The sequence below is a fragment of the Triplophysa dalaica genome, chromosome 3 (genome assembly GCF_015846415.1).
Source record: "Triplophysa dalaica isolate WHDGS20190420 chromosome 3, ASM1584641v1, whole genome shotgun sequence".
Lineage (NCBI taxonomy): Eukaryota > Metazoa > Chordata > Actinopteri > Cypriniformes > Nemacheilidae > Triplophysa > Triplophysa dalaica.
In genome coordinates, this window is record NC_079544.1 from 6,580,465 (window position 1) to 6,597,586 (window position 17,122).

The 17,122-nt window shown below is 38.6% G+C and overlaps 4 protein-coding genes across 4 annotated transcripts; 1 reads left to right on the top strand and 3 right to left on the bottom strand.

The window, feature by feature from the left end:
* Positions 1 to 234: 234 nt before the first annotated feature.
* Positions 235 to 2,284, bottom strand: epdr1 (ependymin related 1). The gene is made up of 3 exons (XM_056742966.1): positions 1,819 to 2,284; positions 1,363 to 1,571; positions 235 to 1,192 (listed from the first exon to the last, which is right to left on the bottom strand). Exons 1-3 carry the CDS (start codon positions 2,058 to 2,060, stop codon positions 1,002 to 1,004), a joined length of 642 nt encoding a protein of 213 aa, XP_056598944.1. The 5' UTR covers positions 2,061 to 2,284; the 3' UTR covers positions 235 to 1,001.
* On the top strand, positions 1,899 to 4,447 carry nol7 (nucleolar protein 7). Its single transcript, XM_056742967.1, has 9 exons — positions 1,899 to 2,031; positions 2,654 to 2,796; positions 3,017 to 3,077; positions 3,340 to 3,395; positions 3,482 to 3,510; positions 3,612 to 3,660; positions 3,738 to 3,859; positions 3,949 to 4,026; positions 4,124 to 4,447. Exons 2-9 carry the CDS (start codon positions 2,672 to 2,674, stop codon positions 4,195 to 4,197), a joined length of 594 nt encoding a protein of 197 aa, XP_056598945.1. The 5' UTR covers positions 1,899 to 2,031; positions 2,654 to 2,671; the 3' UTR covers positions 4,198 to 4,447.
* Positions 4,448 to 4,627: 180 nt separating this feature from the next.
* On the bottom strand, positions 4,628 to 14,255 carry ranbp9 (RAN binding protein 9). Its single transcript, XM_056742965.1, has 14 exons — positions 13,622 to 14,255; positions 12,329 to 12,440; positions 11,991 to 12,043; positions 10,577 to 10,744; positions 10,287 to 10,309; positions 9,232 to 9,416; positions 8,992 to 9,104; positions 8,759 to 8,867; positions 8,517 to 8,671; positions 8,244 to 8,385; positions 6,390 to 6,511; positions 6,112 to 6,263; positions 5,866 to 5,977; positions 4,628 to 5,776 (listed from the first exon to the last, which is right to left on the bottom strand). The coding sequence occupies exons 1-14, from the start codon at positions 13,836 to 13,838 to the stop codon at positions 5,646 to 5,648; spliced, it is 1,794 nt and encodes a 597-aa protein (XP_056598943.1). The 5' UTR covers positions 13,839 to 14,255; the 3' UTR covers positions 4,628 to 5,645.
* A 1,642-nt stretch (positions 14,256 to 15,897) lies between these two features.
* Positions 15,898 to 16,656, bottom strand: rnf182 (ring finger protein 182). Its single transcript, XM_056742286.1, has one exon. The coding sequence runs from the start codon at positions 16,639 to 16,641 to the stop codon at positions 15,898 to 15,900; it is 744 nt and encodes a 247-aa protein (XP_056598264.1). The 5' UTR covers positions 16,642 to 16,656.
* Positions 16,657 to 17,122: the final 466 nt, after the last annotated feature.

Genomic DNA, 17,122 nt, shown 5'->3' on the forward strand with positions numbered 1-17,122 from the left:
TTTGACAGAGAAGTTCAATCATCATTTTGTTATATACCACGAATAAAAAGAGAGTGACTATCACTATTTGATAATGAAATATTTTGGTAGCGTAAGTAAATCAAGATGCAATGTAAACATAATGTAAAGATAAAAGTCAGCTTTTAATTAAATGTTTTATTGCTCCAGTAGGCCACACTGTCAGTAAATAACACAAAATCTGATGTTTTCAATCAGACAAAAAGTACAACAATAGTAACAACAGCATTTTATTGGATTCAAATTTTCTTTAAACAAAATTGAAAAACAGCAGTTACACAATATATCTAGAATAACAAGAGAGTGACCATCACTATTTGACAATAAAATATTCTGCTAGCATATTTATTTTATTAATAACGTAAATCAAGATGCAACGTTAACATAATGTAAAGATAAAAGTCAGCTTTTAATTAAATGTTTTATTGCTCCAGTAGGCTATACTGTCAGTAAATAACACAAAATCTGATGTTTTCAATCAGACAAAAATGTACAACAATAGTAACAACAGCATTTTATTGGATTCAAATTTTCTGAAAACAAAACTGAAAAACAGCAGTAACACAATAAATCTGCTTCAAGGAAGGAAAAATGTAGTCGGACTTATCATTTCTAAAATAAAAATAAAATAATTTTTATATGTAGTTTTATATGTAGTTTATATGATCGTTAATTCTAAAACCAAAAATTAAAGTGCTAAATTAGTTCACTCTGGTGAAGAAAAAAACACCATTTCCATTTTTCAACGTTTCATTTGTGCTTTTAACATTGACATACTAAAACCAGAGCTAATAGCCATCAAATAATATAAATATTCTGGGGAAATTGTAATTGCAAATTTATATTATTGTGACTGTAATCATTCCCTTGCAGTTTAATATCAGTACATTTAAAAGATTTAAGTCTACTTTTATGGTTATCTAGAGTATTTTGAGTATACTAATTTTGAGTTTATTAATAAGGAGCAGATATAAATGAGGTGTTCAGCAGTCAGGCACCATTTTCTCAGACAGCGCTAATTGGCAGGTGCTGGGCGGAATGAACACCCCAGGGTCACTGATGCCCACCTGAAGGTCAAAGAAGCGAGTGGAAGTTGTCACACTGCTGTTCTTGGTGTACGTCTCCTGCACAGGATAGCAGTCCTTAAGGGTGTACACACCCACCCAGGCTTCATCTGTGAGAAACACAAAGAAACCATTATACGAGGTTTGCTCCTTACATAATTATTTCGGTAGACAGAAATAAAAGAAGGTCATTTGATGGTTATGACACGGGTCCTAGTTCAAAACTTTACTGTCTTGACTAAAATTAAATAAATGCCCCACAAATTATACGCGCACATACTTTTGCGAGCTGGCTTACGATCAGACCATTCTTGGACCTCAATCATGTCTCCGGGTCCACCAATAAAGTACTGATCTTCGTATGTGGAGTTCTGAGGGATGTCATAAGGGTCCCAGGCCTCAGTTAGAGCGAGTTTTGCACAATTTTTGGTGATTTCTTCAATCTGAAAATACACTCCACTTTTGTACAGGAAGATGTACTCGTAGAACCTTAAAGGAGATAAGAATACAACATGAGCTTTAAAATTGCACATGATTTAGACTGTTATGAAGTCATCTCTTACGCAACAACAAAACACTGGAATGAGTATTGTATAAAAATAATACATAAACCAAAAGCACATTGGACCTAAATAAAAACCATTTAACTACATGAATATGAGCAGCTCGAGTTTTGTGCTGCATCAACACAAACGTGCACAGTGATGACAACACGTAATGTTTGATTAAAGCGTACTTCTTGCATGGTGTGTGTCCTGTCTTCTGTTCCAGGACCCTAATTTGTTGATTCTGAGCATCATAGGAGACCGCAGCCCGTGTGTTTATGCCTGTGCTGTGGTCATATTCAACGGTACGACCCTCCCACTGTAACGGAGCGAGACAGGGCTGCACCGGCGGAGCTTCTGACGCGGGATAGCCCAGGCAGGGTACCATCGCCGACCAGCTTAATGTAAGCAAAAATACAACGAAACCTAACATGTCTATAGGTGCGAGGCAAAAATCACATGAAAAAAACGATTTGATTGTTCACGTTTATTTGGCCGCGGTTTGGACCAGAGGCTAATCCCAAATGACAACGCACGCGCGCTTGTCACAAATACGTCGGTAACACTGATTGGTCAAACAACCGTCCTGAAAAATAATCGTTTTTTAATATTTCCCACTTTCTTATTTTTATTTTTTTATTTTACCTTCTATAATCAACATGGACATTTACAATAAACATTGAGGTTATTATTAAAGAAGTGACTAAATATTCTATTTATAAATAATATAAATTGGTAATATAATATATATACGTATTTTTCATGATTATATAATTGTCTCTCTGAAATATATGCTTTGTAAATCCAAGCTATAGCTTGTTTGAAATGTGCTATAATAAACGGCGCCGTTTGCGTCAGTTTGTTTACGGCAAGATGTAACTGAGACATCCGAACCAGCAGATGGCAGCATCTATATCTGCGATACTTCTGATTTGGTTCGTTTGTCTTTAATGTGTGTCTAATGTTGTTGGCTTTTAACATGGCACATCACATACAACGTGGTTATTGAAGTCACGTTTTTGTTAGTTTAAAGAGTCTTACAGAATGTCGGAATTAATACAGACTCAGTTTGAGTCAAGTGAAGATGAACTGCCCGAGGAGGTCGCATTTGATGAATCCAAAAGTGCTGCGTTGAAAAGCTTAAAGGATGCGCTGGAGTCAGATAAAAGGTATGTGTTTGGGGCTCACTCTTAAGCACATGAGCTGATGCAGGGTCTTAAACGATCTCTTATTTAAGCCTAAACATGCCATACATGTGACGTTCATGTATACACGAGGGTGCATTGCCAACTCAAAGTAAACCAAGCAGAGGCATGTCCGTCTCATTTCAGTTTTGTTGTGTCTTTCATTTTAAAATGTGTTTCCTAAAATGTATCACTTCACCTTTAGAGAAAAACTCTTAATGAAGGAGAAAAGAAGGAAAAGACAGCAGCTTTTCCAAGAGCAAAAGGTAAATATTGGTTAATTGTTTTCTCTATATAGTTTTTCCTCTTTTTTTTTATATTGAAAGTATTCGGTTTGATAATCCATATTTAATTCTATACTAAACACCTGAGAGCACGCCTTAATCTGGCCTGACAAAGGTCAGGAGGTAATGCATACCTTAAGCAATGGCATGATTTGCCAATAACACCATAAGCACTCAATGTTCATGTTCAAACCTAAAGACTTCCATAATCCAAATCCTACATCAATTCTGTGTTGCTTTGTAGATAAAAAAGTGTCTTCCTGAAGATGTTCTGGAAGAATTTGATACATTACCTCAAAAGTAAGTCTAACAAGTTGGCAAAATTAGTCATATTAATTGTCATTATTGTTTTTTGTCGTGTCATTAAAATGTCTTCATTATTTTAGACCGTCTAAAGCATCTGACAACAACAAAGGTAAAAATAGATCAAATCTCTGTACAGTTTTACATATTTCCACTGTTCAAAAAAAGAACCTTGAAAGAACATTGGCACAAATACAGTACGATGTCTTACAGATGATGAAGAGACAGATAATGAGAGTGAGGACGAGGCCATCTCCAAAAGGTATAATAAGATTTACCGGTTAGTGTAATTTTATTGAAAGTGTAACAGATGGTGAGAATGTGCACCTTGTGATTTAGTTTACAGGACAGCTACAGTGTGATGAGGCTGAAGGATAACTCATCTGCCAGATCACTGCAGCAACATGCCTCGGATTTCATTCAATCTCGCCTTTATGGACCAGGAACCCAAAGAACAACTAGTAAGAAAACATGACACCTGCTGTTTACTCCTATTCCAAGCAGATTTCTTAAGAATCATGGATCAAAATAATGTTTGTTATGTCTTCAGATTCTGAGCTTCTATCCCTTAATCGAAAAAGAGGTTTAAATCAAGGTGCAGCTGTGGAGTTTGTAAATAACAAATTAGGTGAGTGTTGGATTTCCACGTTCAACTGGTATGTGTTGTCTTTAGCATGAATTAGTTGTGGAAAGCAGTAGGCTAAGCTGTCTTTGTTTATCTTCAGGGGCTGACCTTAAAGAAAAGGCAGAGAAGTCCAACAAAAGATTTAGACACAAACAGAAACTGGTTCCTTCCTGAGATTGTACACGGTTTACGAACTGCTTCTCGCAGAGATCGTGTCCGAAGAACACTTCCATCAAGTTTAACAAGAATCTTTTATCAGTTCAATATAATCATATGATTTATTTCTGCACTGTGATGATTTCTCATCAAACAAGCACAGCAGTTTAAGATGAACACTTTTTGCTCAATGAAAAGATAAAACAATTATTTGTATCTAGTATACAAATGTTTACTGTACTTCAATAAATGTAAACCAATGTCAGGACTGATATGTCTAGTTGATTGACTTAAAGAGCTTTTAAAACAGTTAAAAGATTTATATTATGAGTCACAGTATGGCTATGATTCAAAAGTAATCCTGGTTTAAAACACATGAACTTGCTGGTTTTACTATAACTAATCTACAACAACAAATTCCTCGTTTGCCCGAAACACAGACCTCATATCTTGTTTAACTGGGTATTTATGTTTTATTACTGAAAATGATAAGACAGCGTTGATGACAATACTGTACCATTCTCCTTTTAAAAGTACTGATGATTTTAGGGCTTAAACAGGAGGCGATAAAACAATTGAGCAGGCTTGCCCTCTCCTGGACTAGATATGACCTTATATTACCACGTTCCTGTCTGAACCGCACGGAAACAGTGCAGGCAACGATGACAAAAGAACGACTGAACAGGAGGAACCTTTAAAAGATGAGGTGGATGAAAAGACCATAGACATCAATACAATTACAAATCAAAGTGTCTGAACAATCCTGCTGTGCAGTTGGCAGAGGGAGGGTGCACTTGCACAAATAAGGGCGTAATTCGTACAGCTCACACTAATGCTCTATACCCAGTACCACCACTAAGAATTACTCCTGCAGTGTTAGGTTTTCAGGGATTTTAATATTTTTTTACTGTAAAATAACTAAATGTTTCACTCTTTGTGTTAATATAGTTTCAATATTTTTTCATTTTTTTTAATGGTAAAGTACACAAGCTGAGACCTGAAAATAGCAGTGTTTTACTGCACTGGGACCTTAGTAATTCGGCCTCTCACTCTGCCAGCTTTCAACCAAGAACAAATATATCTTATATGCAAGTTTACTGATAATAACGTTAATTATGTCATAATTTTCCTCATGCCTTGTAAATAAGGAAACAAACAATCAGAGCCTGCTGCACCCCCCACCCAATACCTCCTCCCCCAAAATAAAAGAGACAAAAGGAAAATAAAGACCATAATGATTTGGGATTTAGAAGGATCCCTCTTCTCCCAATGTGTCTTTAGGCCGGGTTGGGCCTGGTTGAAGAAGATCCAGTCTATCAGAGAGCCAGGATGGGTCTGGCCACATGGAGGCTCAGTTCATCACGCCACGGTTTCAAAGCTGGCCCCAGTTTTTGGGGGGTCTGGGATGGTCTGGGTTGATGTGGGCCTCTTTCATGTAATCATTTGAGAGGATGATTCTCCTGGGGCTAGTGCAGGTAATCATCCACTGATGCAAAGGCGCAGGATCCGCTGCCAGTGCGAGCCATGATGGACAGACACTGGGCTGCCTGGCCGACGGCGAGTGCCAAAGGAGGCTGCTTTGGCAGGTTATGAGTCTCTGCGCGACATAAAAACAACATCAATGTAAGATGCACATAGTACAGGCTAAACATTAATGTCTTAAATACAGAAACACTAAAGCTGTACCTAATATTGCACTGTTGAGGGTGGAGCAGACAGGCTCTCTCTGGATGGAGTCTAGCTGGTATCCCACAGGGCTGTTCCATGGATCTGAATATGCCAGTAAACTGAACGCATCCTGTAAGAAGAATGAAGATACATTATTTAGGAAATACATTTTAAACTGGTTTTAAATGCAATTTAAGTAAGATTATCTTCAATGACAGTACAAACTACACCTTTATATGAACATGTGCATTATTTTATCAGTACCTTCAGCATCTTCTTATTGGCTGAATTCTTGCCCCGTTCACGCCGCAAGTGTTCGCTCATGCTCTGTAGCTCTCGACCAAACTGGATCATTCTCTCAATGGCTGCCTGGCTCCCCCCGCACAACTGCCTCTTAGATTGTGTGCTGTCAACCTCTGTGGAAAGACATTTATACATTCAGTCTGATTTATTTGTATGATAGAACTAACCAGAGGATCTAGAGTTCTTACACTAAGGTGAACAATGTTAGTTAAATGAGTAAGACTAATTCATTTTCTCACCCATATCTGCATCACAGTCCTCCAGCTCTGCCCCGGGTGTAGAGCTGCCATTCAGAAATCCATTTGAAGAGGATTCAGACACTCCATTTGAGAAGTGATCAACCTCCATCTCCACCTCAGTGCTGCAAGACAGATTAACATTTTAACAGCACAAAATGACAACGACATCATCTTACCTTAAAGAAAACAAAAACTCAACTTGTGGCCCTCTTTTTTTAAGGTGTTTTGGGCAATTACGTGAAAATGTCAGCCTTTCAGTTAAAAAAGAAAGTTTTACTACGCTAACAGCAGAGATATCAACCCATGTGAGGTCTCTCTTCAAGTGTGTAAAGCATTTGTTTGTAAAGCGCATGATTTTTCATTGTTAGGTAAGTGGCATTTTCAGGATTTTCACATCCATAACAGCACATATTCCTCATAAATGGACATATGTAATAAATAAAGCAACTATTTCATGTTCTATAAAGAGGCATCCCTTCTCAATTCATTGGGTATTATTGCTTTATGTTTGTGCGTTTTAATTGACATAAATCCTACAAAATGAGTTGTCTCCAAAAAATGCATGTTTATTTCCCTTTTTTATTAGATATTTTTTCAAACTTCATAAAGGCTTTTGACACTGCGTTTAACCCCTGGTTATCTTTATATTAAACCCCTCTTTTAACCCCAGGTAAACAAACATTTCACACTTGTAATTTTGAAGCGTGTGCATTGTAAAACGAAGCACGGGTAGAATGATACGGCCAGACCCTTAGCATCGGACACCCAAAAACTGAACATCGCTTACCTCATTTCATAAGCTATACACAATCACAGAAATTCTGTGCGTGGTGTAAACAATTCTTTTTTTTATTCGAGTAAGTAACGTCTTAGGCGACTTAAAACAGCCAAAAAGGATTTGCTAGGCGTTATTTTTCCTCGGTTGCGGAACATTCGGCATTCGGTTAAAGGGACAAGCAGTATTTTTATTCAGTCAGTTTGACTCTTCAGTAATTATCCAATCATGACTGTTCACACCACAATTATGCAAATTAGAATGTTAACCCAGGGTTAAGTGATGTACAGTGTGAATTGTAAACTTATGAATACCCAGGGTTATCTCTTATCCCCCGGTATATTATAAAGAGCGTGAAACAGATAACCCAGGATTCTGTTTACCTGGGATATAGAATAACCCGGGGTTAACGATTTCAAGTGTGAAAAGCACTATAGACTGACATTTTTCTGAAGTTTAAACTATATCTTCAAGGGTTTAGTAAAATAAAAGCAAGATGGTTCAATATATTCGTAACAAAAACATTCTCTCAGCATTTTATTATATGTCATGTCCATAACGCTAGAATTGCCTTCTTAACTGTAAGGCAACTGTTCTCCAAACCTATGACTCCTTTCTAAGCTTTCTGAAGCCATTCAGTATATTTCTGTGTCATACAGCTTAGGGTGAAAAGGAGTAAATCATTTTAATTTGCGGTCAAAGGCTGTTTTCTCAGAAAATGCTAACGTAAGCCTGCTATCTGGACTAACAGCTAGCTGGTCCTACGCCTTCCATAGACTACAGAAACAATAAAATATCCTTAGACCACTTAACCTAGTGATTGCTATCAGGATGTGGAGAGACCTTCAACCAGCATAACAAAAATGGTTTTGGACAGAATTGCCCAACGCTGCCCTAAAACTATTTTATAATGAACAATAATTGCCCTCCTAAATTCATTACACAAGCTGTGTGGTGCACCCTGTGCAATCTATTTGCTATTTAAATATTGTTAAAGTACTGCAGTTAAGTAAACTGTTAAGCTCAACAAAAAAATGTGAAAAGTCTACATTTCTATTAACTACGGAACAAATACGTACCCCACGCTGGTCTGCTGGCTCCGACTGCCATTCAGGACCCCAAGATCGGTGCTCGGCAGGGCAGTGGGACACGGCTTGTGACTATGAGCTGAGGTGTGACCTTTACTTGATGAAACTCCATTACAGTAATTAGTATCCAAACCTACAGACAGAGGGAAGCACACATGATCAATGAAGAACCAATGATAACATCTCCATTTCGCAGTTACACTGCTGTGTTTTGAAGATTTCAATGTTCAGTTAATGTCATGCCACTGCATCATTCTTTGATACCTGTCTGGTAGGCCTGGGAATTGCTGGCTTTGTGAACAGGGCTGTTGAAGAGGCGTGGGGAGCCAGGGTAACTATCCTGTGACTTAGGGCTCCTCCCACCCAGACACCTGACCTCACTGTCAGTGCCATTCACCATCTCAATAAACTGCCTGACTCTGGAAAAGAACATAGACAAACAGGCTTCATAAACACATTCTCAATGCATAGCGTATTTATGAAGGGTTATCACCCATCCGACTCACTTCAACATGAAGAGAAGGTCTGGGCTTATCTCTAGCAGGTTGGGGTAAAGTTGTTGAGTGGTCTCTATAGCCTCTCCCATTCTGCCAGACAGGACCAGCTTCTGGATCTCTGCAATCGCAAATGTGAAATCACTGAGTTTGAAATAAAACTCAACCTTTGTGTTAGCAACCCTGATTGCTAAAAGTACAATTAAAAGCGATCAGTTTGGTTTGATTTTAGTTATGTGACCGACTCTGTCTGTTTTTGATAGAAGCAAGTTCCTCATGTACAGCCTGGTCAGTTGATTTAGCGAAGGCTTCAGCGGTGGCACAGTAGCTGTGGTGAACCAGATATGAGGCCACCATTCTAAACAGAGATAAGGAACGGAGTGAATAAATGACCATAAACTGTAGAGATATGCAGGAAAATGTCAATAATGTCAATCCGTTAACTAAATCGATGTCAACCATACTAAAAAAAGCAAAGTACTCACTTCTGAATCATAGCCTGCCATTCTCCCTCTCTCTCCCCAATAGGGAAGCGGTCAATCTGGGTTTGAATCTTGGTTCTCCATTCACGCATGTAATCCTCAATATCAAAGACAAATGGGTGTTGGCCAAAGTTGGCATCCACAACCTCTCCTGGGGTCTGTAGACCCACTGTGGGGTACAGGTTTGGCTGCAAAGGAAATAAATAAGTGTGGATTACATTTACAGGCTTATTTAACTTCTCCTCTAAAGTTCAAGGAAGTACAATCTTTAACTTTTAAAATTTCCTTTCTTGTTCGACAGGAATACCTATACTACCCTCAGATAAAAAACTGTTTGTTGACACTCCATTTAAATCTAGTTTGGTTTCAATCTGATCTTTTTGGACAGACATTTCGTAATCAGGTCAAATCAGATCTGTTTGTTTAGACAGTAGTGTTGTCAACAGCAACTGATTTAGATACGCTTGATAAAGTTATGAGGTACACATCCGCACAATAAGACAAATTTGTGCCTATGCTCAGGTTTAACACAAAACCGACAATATGCAACTTGGCAACTCGAACACTTCAGGTAATGTTACAGAGAAAAGCTAAAAGGGCAAGGAGGCAGAATATAACTATATTATTCAAATGTTTTTTTAGCAGTCAGATCAGGGGGCAAACACACATACAAAAACCGAAAGGGTCTGTGCTCACTGCTCACGGCCCAATAGAAAGAAAGGTCAGGGCTGCTAAACTGACATACTTCACAGAAGTACTCAGAGTAACATGAATGCTGGTCATCAGCCAACTGTGTTTTCTGCTCAATGGATTATTGTTTTAGCCCCAAACAGGCCTCTGTTCATTCAGTTAGAGAAATGTTTTGGGGCCGTCAGTCCATCATCTTGAAAAATAAAGCAAGGAAGGAAAAGACAAAACACAATAGCTAATGGTTTCCCTTGCAATATCTAAAATGGAGGCGTGTTGGAGCAGTCAACTAAAAACAAATAACTGATTAATCTAAACACAGACAATAGGACTATTATTATGTATAATAACAAGCTAGAAAGAGGACTTACCGGTAAATCTGTAAAAGCAATCCCTGAAAAAATAACAACAGACAATTGCATCATTAATGTCAATTAAAACGGTTTAACTGTGGGATTTCATTATGTGCTTAAAACCAAAACTGCTGCTATACCTCCTATGTAATCTGTGGATATCATCTAAAAAGCTAACAACCTAAATAACAAATATACTATTCCTATAATATCGATTAATCAAAATATGCACAATGTAATTTCCACTTCCATTGTATTGAATTATTCAGCTCCATATTCACCAAAGTAGTTTCATTTATGTTTAATACCTAGACTGTGGCCATTTTTTGTGTAGAAACAGGTGTTGTTAATAAGGTTCACACAGCAGCCGATCACGTCGCCTGTTGTAAACGTGGGACCATAAGGCTGCCCAGTGCCAGAAGAGCAGAAGGAGTGGCCGTCGTCCCCATGGTAGCCATATGAGTGTTTATCCCAACCTAAGGACAGAACATTGTAAACATACTGCATTCTGGACAACAATGAAGAAGATAAACACAATCTAAGAGTAAAGCACAGCGGTATGACAGTATATTAGATGTACTAGCAGAAATGTGCCAGCTGACAAGACTGCAATCCTGTTTATTTTACAGAAGACAGATTCACGCTGCTATAAGTGGGCATGACTGATTTCTGCTATTTACATGTGACAGAGATGATTCACGAAATATTACAAAAATACAGAGTGAGCTGTGTCCCCAAGAAGTCAATATGAGGAATCACGTGTTATTAAGGATTATGTGAAATTGTGCTTCATGCTGTGCCAAGTTGTGTACAGTTGCCAAGTAAATTATAACATCAATAGAAAATTCACAGATGTGTATATTGGCTATTATAACATGCCTTTAAATTTAGATTTGTCACATTTAGGGCCAGATTTACTAACAGCTTGCGACATCATAAAAGCCTTTTTGCCATTAAGAAATTAGTGTCGGTATTTACTAAAGAAAATTAGCGCTGAAATCCATTGACGCAGCTGTTTTTGCGACTGACCTTAAAGCATATGTAAGAGTTTCCTCTTAGACGCAAATTCTATGGGAGGAGATTTGCTACCAAGTACGTTACTAAGTATGCGACTTACTAAGGTTTTGTGCTCATTATTGTACCGGTATTACTATTTGTGGTTTAATTTGTGCTGCTGTTAGTAGATTGCGTTGGTCATTATGGGAATAAGATATTGCGTCTGTGTTTTTTAATGTGCGCCTTGGTAGTAAACCCTCAGAAAGTTCAACTCCCATCTGCGCTCTTGTGCTATTTTGTCCCGTTTAGCCAATCTGGCCCTTAGAATATAGATTTTAACCCATTTAATAGTATAATAGTAATAGTTATAGTATTGTCTTGATAGTTTTATGGTCTTAATTTTAATCTGAAAAAAAAAAATGCATTATGTAATGAGATTTTGGTTGCACCACCCACCCCTAGAAGACACCACTGAGCTCTCACTCAGCTCTTATCTCACTGGCAAGCTGCAGCCCCACAGAGGAACCACCCAGTGTCATCAAGCTTAACATGCCAACTAACTTCCTCTAACCTACTAACCCTGTCCCTCGATGGTTCAGGAAGACAATGCGTCTCAAATACTTCCGACACAATTTGACCCTATAACATACCTTATGTTGCAGTAAATGTAAGTATTAATACTGTGACAAATAAAAATGAATCTTGAAAATCTGAAATCTTTTGTACCTGGGAGTCTGTTCATGTTGACACCTTGAGCTGATAGGCCAATCCCCATGTACCTGATCATGAGACAAATATTGCATTTAAAGAAAGCTAGGTAAAATTACACTATATCGTGGTACCGATGCTCTTTTGTATTGAAAATACAGTTTCACTTTAATGTCAATCCAAACAAAGGTTGTTATTTTGTCCATCTAACAAAAAATTGAAATATCCAAGCAGATATTCTCCATTCCATGAAGGTTTATAGTATATACAGGTTTGGAAAAACACTTTTAACACGATTATACTCTTTATCGTCATAAATCAAATTGTAAACCATAGTAAAAATATCCTTTACTTACCCATCTCGTCCTTTACTGATGATTTTGACCTCAAAGTAATAGACCCCACAGGCAGCTGGAATAGGGTGTGTTGCACGGACAGATGCTGCATCTTTTGGAGTCTTTCCATGACCTAGATGACAGAAACACAAGTTTTCATGGATGCGAATAGTTGTCATCACTTAAAAGGAGCAAGTAGACGTTTGTAACAGAGCACCATCACCAAAAACAACATAAGTATATATATATACACACGAGTTGATGACATTGTGCCAGGAAAAAGCACATTTGCATTCAAATTTTAAACGGCACGGCTTATTTCATCTGAATATGCATGGTGATTAATAACAAACAGATTTGTGGCATGCACTTTAGACATAATCATATAATAAGTAAACATACATTTTCAATATGCCGACAACCGACAATTGAATTGAATTCAATATGCATTAAAATATTTTGATATATCTGGCCTACAAGTCCGTCTACCTGAACCCTACCTGTCGTCAGTACTCTCAATAATTTTGTGGCCTGCCTTTATGACTCAGCTAAGGGAAATGGCAGACACCTCACTGACCCCTATCAAGAATCCAAATCAGTGTATAACAGAAGCTTGTTAATCAACTACATTTATTACACAAACGATTAACAGCTCTGCTTTATCTGCAATATTCCTATAACAGTCTCACACGAATGCGGTGGATGACAATTTGACAATTTCTATGAAAACACGGCCTGTGTACACAATGACTGAATTTCAGCAGTGAAACTTCTTTAGTGCTTCCCGGAAATGACTGAAGCATCTTCGTTGCTCGCTAAAACTCACCACCATTTCTTTACTACAGTAAACGAACTTTATACTCTCAAGATCGTTCAACTCCTACTGATTCAATTGATATATGTTATATTATACGTAAAACAACATAGCATACATACACGTAAACAGTAGTTCATTATTAACCTTTGCTATATTAAGTTACTGCCCGTGAATGAGGCTAAATCATGCTAAAGGGAGGCTATTTTGAAACAAAATACCGCGTTACTAACTAGTTTAGTTGGACATCGGCTAGTAGTACGCGCGATGATCGAAGATCGTCCGATTCATAACGATTTAAAGCATGAAAAAGAAGCAAATCAGTCCGATAAACCGACAAAACGAGCACAGTGTAGCCTATACTATTTTCTTATAAATATCATACTTCAAACGTGCAACACGACACAAGCTAACCTCGCTAACGATCTTAATGTTTAGCTCGTAAACAACTCGCTATTCTGCTGTTTGTCCTCAGTTGCTGTTAGCATCGTTAACGTTACCTTTATAATGCACCCGAAGGTTGTTCTGAGACAGGCCGATATAGCTGAATTTGTCTTTGGGGCTCCATGATCTGGGCAAAGGGGTCTCCTGTTCGTTGACGGCCGGATAAAGGCGTCTAAGTCGCTGGTTGAACTCTTTTTCCTGCTCGTTGAGAGCCAAGTCTCCGTGGACGACAACGGACATCAGAAACCCACAGCCCGATGACGGTCCTGACATCGCGATCCGATTTCTGTCCTCAATACCAACAGCTTGCCAGCTATCTTTAGCTGGGCAGCTTTCAAACTGTGTCCAGTGGCAAATGCGACCACTGTCAGACACCGCCAGAGAAGAGCAGCTGAGATTTTAGATGGTTTAATTCGGATCGGATAGCCAGTCGGCTAACTGCGATTAGCCACAAACAGGCGAACGGATAGTTAGCAAGACGCTAGAGAATATGAATCGCTCCGATACACCAAAACGGAAGCTAACAAAGACACAACGGACATCCAGAAAGTTGATCTTTGCTTTTCAAGACGACATGCAGCGGATCAGACAAACTAATTGGGTTTAAAGAGATAAAAAGACAGCAGCAGAGGGAAGCCCGATCTTTTGTTTGTTGTTAGTGCGAAATCCTGCGATCTGATTGGTTCTTTCAAGGTCCAGTCACACTTCCTCGAGGACTTGGTACATGACTAGACACAAGCTACCTTTACACAAAGGTTGTAATGTGTAGTCGAGATGGTTGAGGCAGGGGAAATGCACCACGACAAATGCAGGTTTCAGTTTTTGATTTTTTAACTTAGATAGTAATCATAGTTGGACGGTAGTAGAGTTAGGAACAAACATTTACACACATCAAACAGGCCTACCAGACTTTTTAAGTCCTTTTTAGCAATAGTAATCAAATCAATTGATAATACACTATTATTGTTGTGTATTTGTGTTTATTTTATTGATTTAACATGCAAATTAGTAAACAAACTAAAGGCAGGGTCAGGCCTAGTGCTTTTGTTGGTTGGGCAGCAGCAGCACCAAACATTTACATTTATTCATTTGGCAGACACTTTTCAGTAGGGTGTGCTGGGCAGGTATAACTGCAGAGCAAACAGGAGTAAGGTGCCTTGCTCAAGGGCACTTCAGTCAGTTTCCTGGTGGCGCTGAGAATTGAACCAACCACCTTCTGCCTACGAGTCCAACTTTCTAACCACTAGACCACAACTGACCCCAATCCTCAGCTGGCAGCGGTGGGATCCAGAAACATTTAGCCAATGTTTATTGAAATAGACTGTATAAAATGTGTTAATAATAGTATTTTCCTAACAAGTCTTTTCAGTTTTTGTGTGTAAAGGTGGAATGTAGTTATTGTGACCCAGTCTGTGAAACCAGTTTGAAGTCTTAAAATATAATTTTGAGATAACGAGCATCAAGGTTTGATTTCCACCATTCATTTCAATATGATTTCAGTTTTGGACGTGGTCTTACTCAGTCAACATTAAAGACATGAAGATTGTATTTTCACAGCATGTTCTTTACATTATTTAGGATGATTTTATATAGAAAGCTGTAAATCAATCTTTAGTTGGGTTTTCACCCATATTTGTAATTTTTGTTGCTTTGTGAATGAATCTGTTCCAGGTGATTTAGATCTTAGACATTACGACAAATATGTCTGATTTCATTAACCTTTTTCCTGGAATGTAAGATATTTCTGGAAACTGTAAAGTGCATTTTCCAACATTCTCGTGGATGCACATGTTAAATTATGGTCAATGATAGTTGAAACCTTCTGACACATGCATGCAAAGTGATATAAAATAACGTAACATCAAAGATGTCAAACGTAACAGAATTATGTTGTGTTTTCATAACAATATGACCCAGTCACAATTCAGTATATGTTGTAGGTTAACAGCATATGGTAAACATGCAATGACTTCACATATCTAAGCAAATTTTTATTATTTTCTTTAACAGAAACAGTTAACATCAGTAAACCTACAGTATACAGTTACTGAATTGTAAGTTTCACTCTCAGTAGGTACACTAAACAATTATATACAGACTGTTATCAAAAATATGTGATAGATCATTTAATCAAAGTAGATAACATTGTGTTGTATTAAATCTATGCACTTTCATTTATCATTCACAATTTCAATTTGATGTACATAAAACATGTAATATACTCAAGATTTCATTCATGCTCTGCGTTTATGATGAGTCCCCACAAACCTGCAGGACCATTGGCACATCCAGTCACAAAAAAATCCACCATATAATTTTTTTGCATTGGTTGTTACATTGGAACACAGCCCCAAAGCTCACGGCAGAGACATTGGCAAAGGCCGTACACCATAATAATGAGAAGACTGATAGGAACAACACTGACCAGCAGTACCCCAAGCGTTGTTACCTGCATGATAAGTAGATAGACACCTAAGGGCAATGAGCTAAAATAGAGCAGAACCAGCAGCCAAACCAGAGCCTGTGCTAATGTCTGGCATAGAAGAGCTGCACAGTTCCACACTGTCCATCTCTGTGTAACAGAGGCCATGGAGTCCAGACTAGAAGAGCGGTAATCCCTACGTGGAGGTGGTACAACAGCCTCCTGTTGAGGTTCCATAATGGTGATGACCACGTAATTGGAACGAATGGACGTCGGGGAGGCCGATGCAGAGTGACCCACCAGGGAAGTAAGGTGTCTGGGGCTGAGGAGAACCTCGCCCGGCCTCTGAAGCAGATTCTGATGTTTCCGTTTCTGGATGGAAAGGGCTGTCACCAGGTTGTACTCATCTGGTAGATTGTCCACGGCCTCTCCGGGAAGGTCTGTGATATAGCGGCAAAACGGGCAGACCACTGCATTGGGAGATGCTTCACCCAAATCAAGGATTTTTGCAAGGCACTTGGAACACAGATAATGACAGCACTCAAGTACCTTCGGACGTCGACTTGACAGGCTGTAAGCACAGTAGCAGATCTTGCATTCCAGTTCTTCTGTGGTGAAGCCACCCATCACATCCTCTGGGAACTGTCCCATCATGTCATCTTCCTCTCAACGCTTTCTCATCGGCTGGTTGTAGTCAAAGCTGTGTGGGAACATGGTGGCGAAGCAGCTGTCACTTCTGGTGTCTGGATGTTGTCCTGTGCAGCTCTGGACGGGTTTGTGCTACGGAACCTTTCTTGCATTCTGTGGAATGGTGGGGAGAGGCCACCGCCGAAAAGATAACTGTTAACACAGCAGTAGAGAACAAACACTACAGCAACAAAGCAGGCCCTGTAAAACCAGGGCTGGAATTTTCTAGCCAGAGCTTTTGTTACCACTGAAATTCAGTCCAATTAGTGGCACTACACTTCTTTCTGGTTCTTTTTTTCACTTCTTTTCTTTTTTGCTTGCTCAATACAAATTATAAAAACTATTAATCTGAGACGACACAAATCATGAATGTAAGCAAAGAATGAATTATCATAAACATGTTTCGGTCTTTAATGATGTAAGCCTACAGTTAAATGGCTATTTTGTT

Bases quoted from the DNA above. Each gene is read 5' to 3' on its own strand.
- rnf182 (XM_056742286.1), bottom strand. From the start codon at position 16,641: ATGATGGGACAGTTCCCAGAGGATGTGATGGGTGGCTTCACCACAGAA.
- epdr1 (XM_056742966.1), bottom strand. From the start codon at position 2,060: ATGTTAGGTTTCGTTGTATTTTTGCTTACATTAAGCTGGTCGGCGATG. The intron at 1,572-1,818 runs GTACGCTTTAAT...ATCTCCTTTAAG, and splicing joins GGACACACACCATGCAAGAA to GTTCTACGAGTACATCTTCC. The intron at 1,193-1,362 runs GTATGTGCGCGT...TGTTTCTCACAG, and splicing joins TCGTAAGCCAGCTCGCAAAA to ATGAAGCCTGGGTGGGTGTG.
- nol7 (XM_056742967.1), top strand. From the start codon at position 2,672: ATGTCGGAATTAATACAGACTCAGTTTGAGTCAAGTGAAGATGAACTG. The intron at 3,396-3,481 runs GTAAGTCTAACA...TCATTATTTTAG, and splicing joins TTTGATACATTACCTCAAAA to ACCGTCTAAAGCATCTGACA. The intron at 3,661-3,737 runs GTATAATAAGAT...CTTGTGATTTAG, and splicing joins GACGAGGCCATCTCCAAAAG to TTTACAGGACAGCTACAGTG.
- ranbp9 (XM_056742965.1), bottom strand. From the start codon at position 13,838: ATGTCAGGACCGTCATCGGGCTGTGGGTTTCTGATGTCCGTTGTCGTC. The intron at 10,745-11,990 runs GTACAAAAGATT...TTCTGTCCTTAG, and splicing joins CAACATGAACAGACTCCCAG to GTTGGGATAAACACTCATAT. The intron at 9,417-10,286 runs GTAAGTCCTCTT...TTTCCTTTGCAG, and splicing joins TTGCTTTTACAGATTTACCG to CCAAACCTGTACCCCACAGT.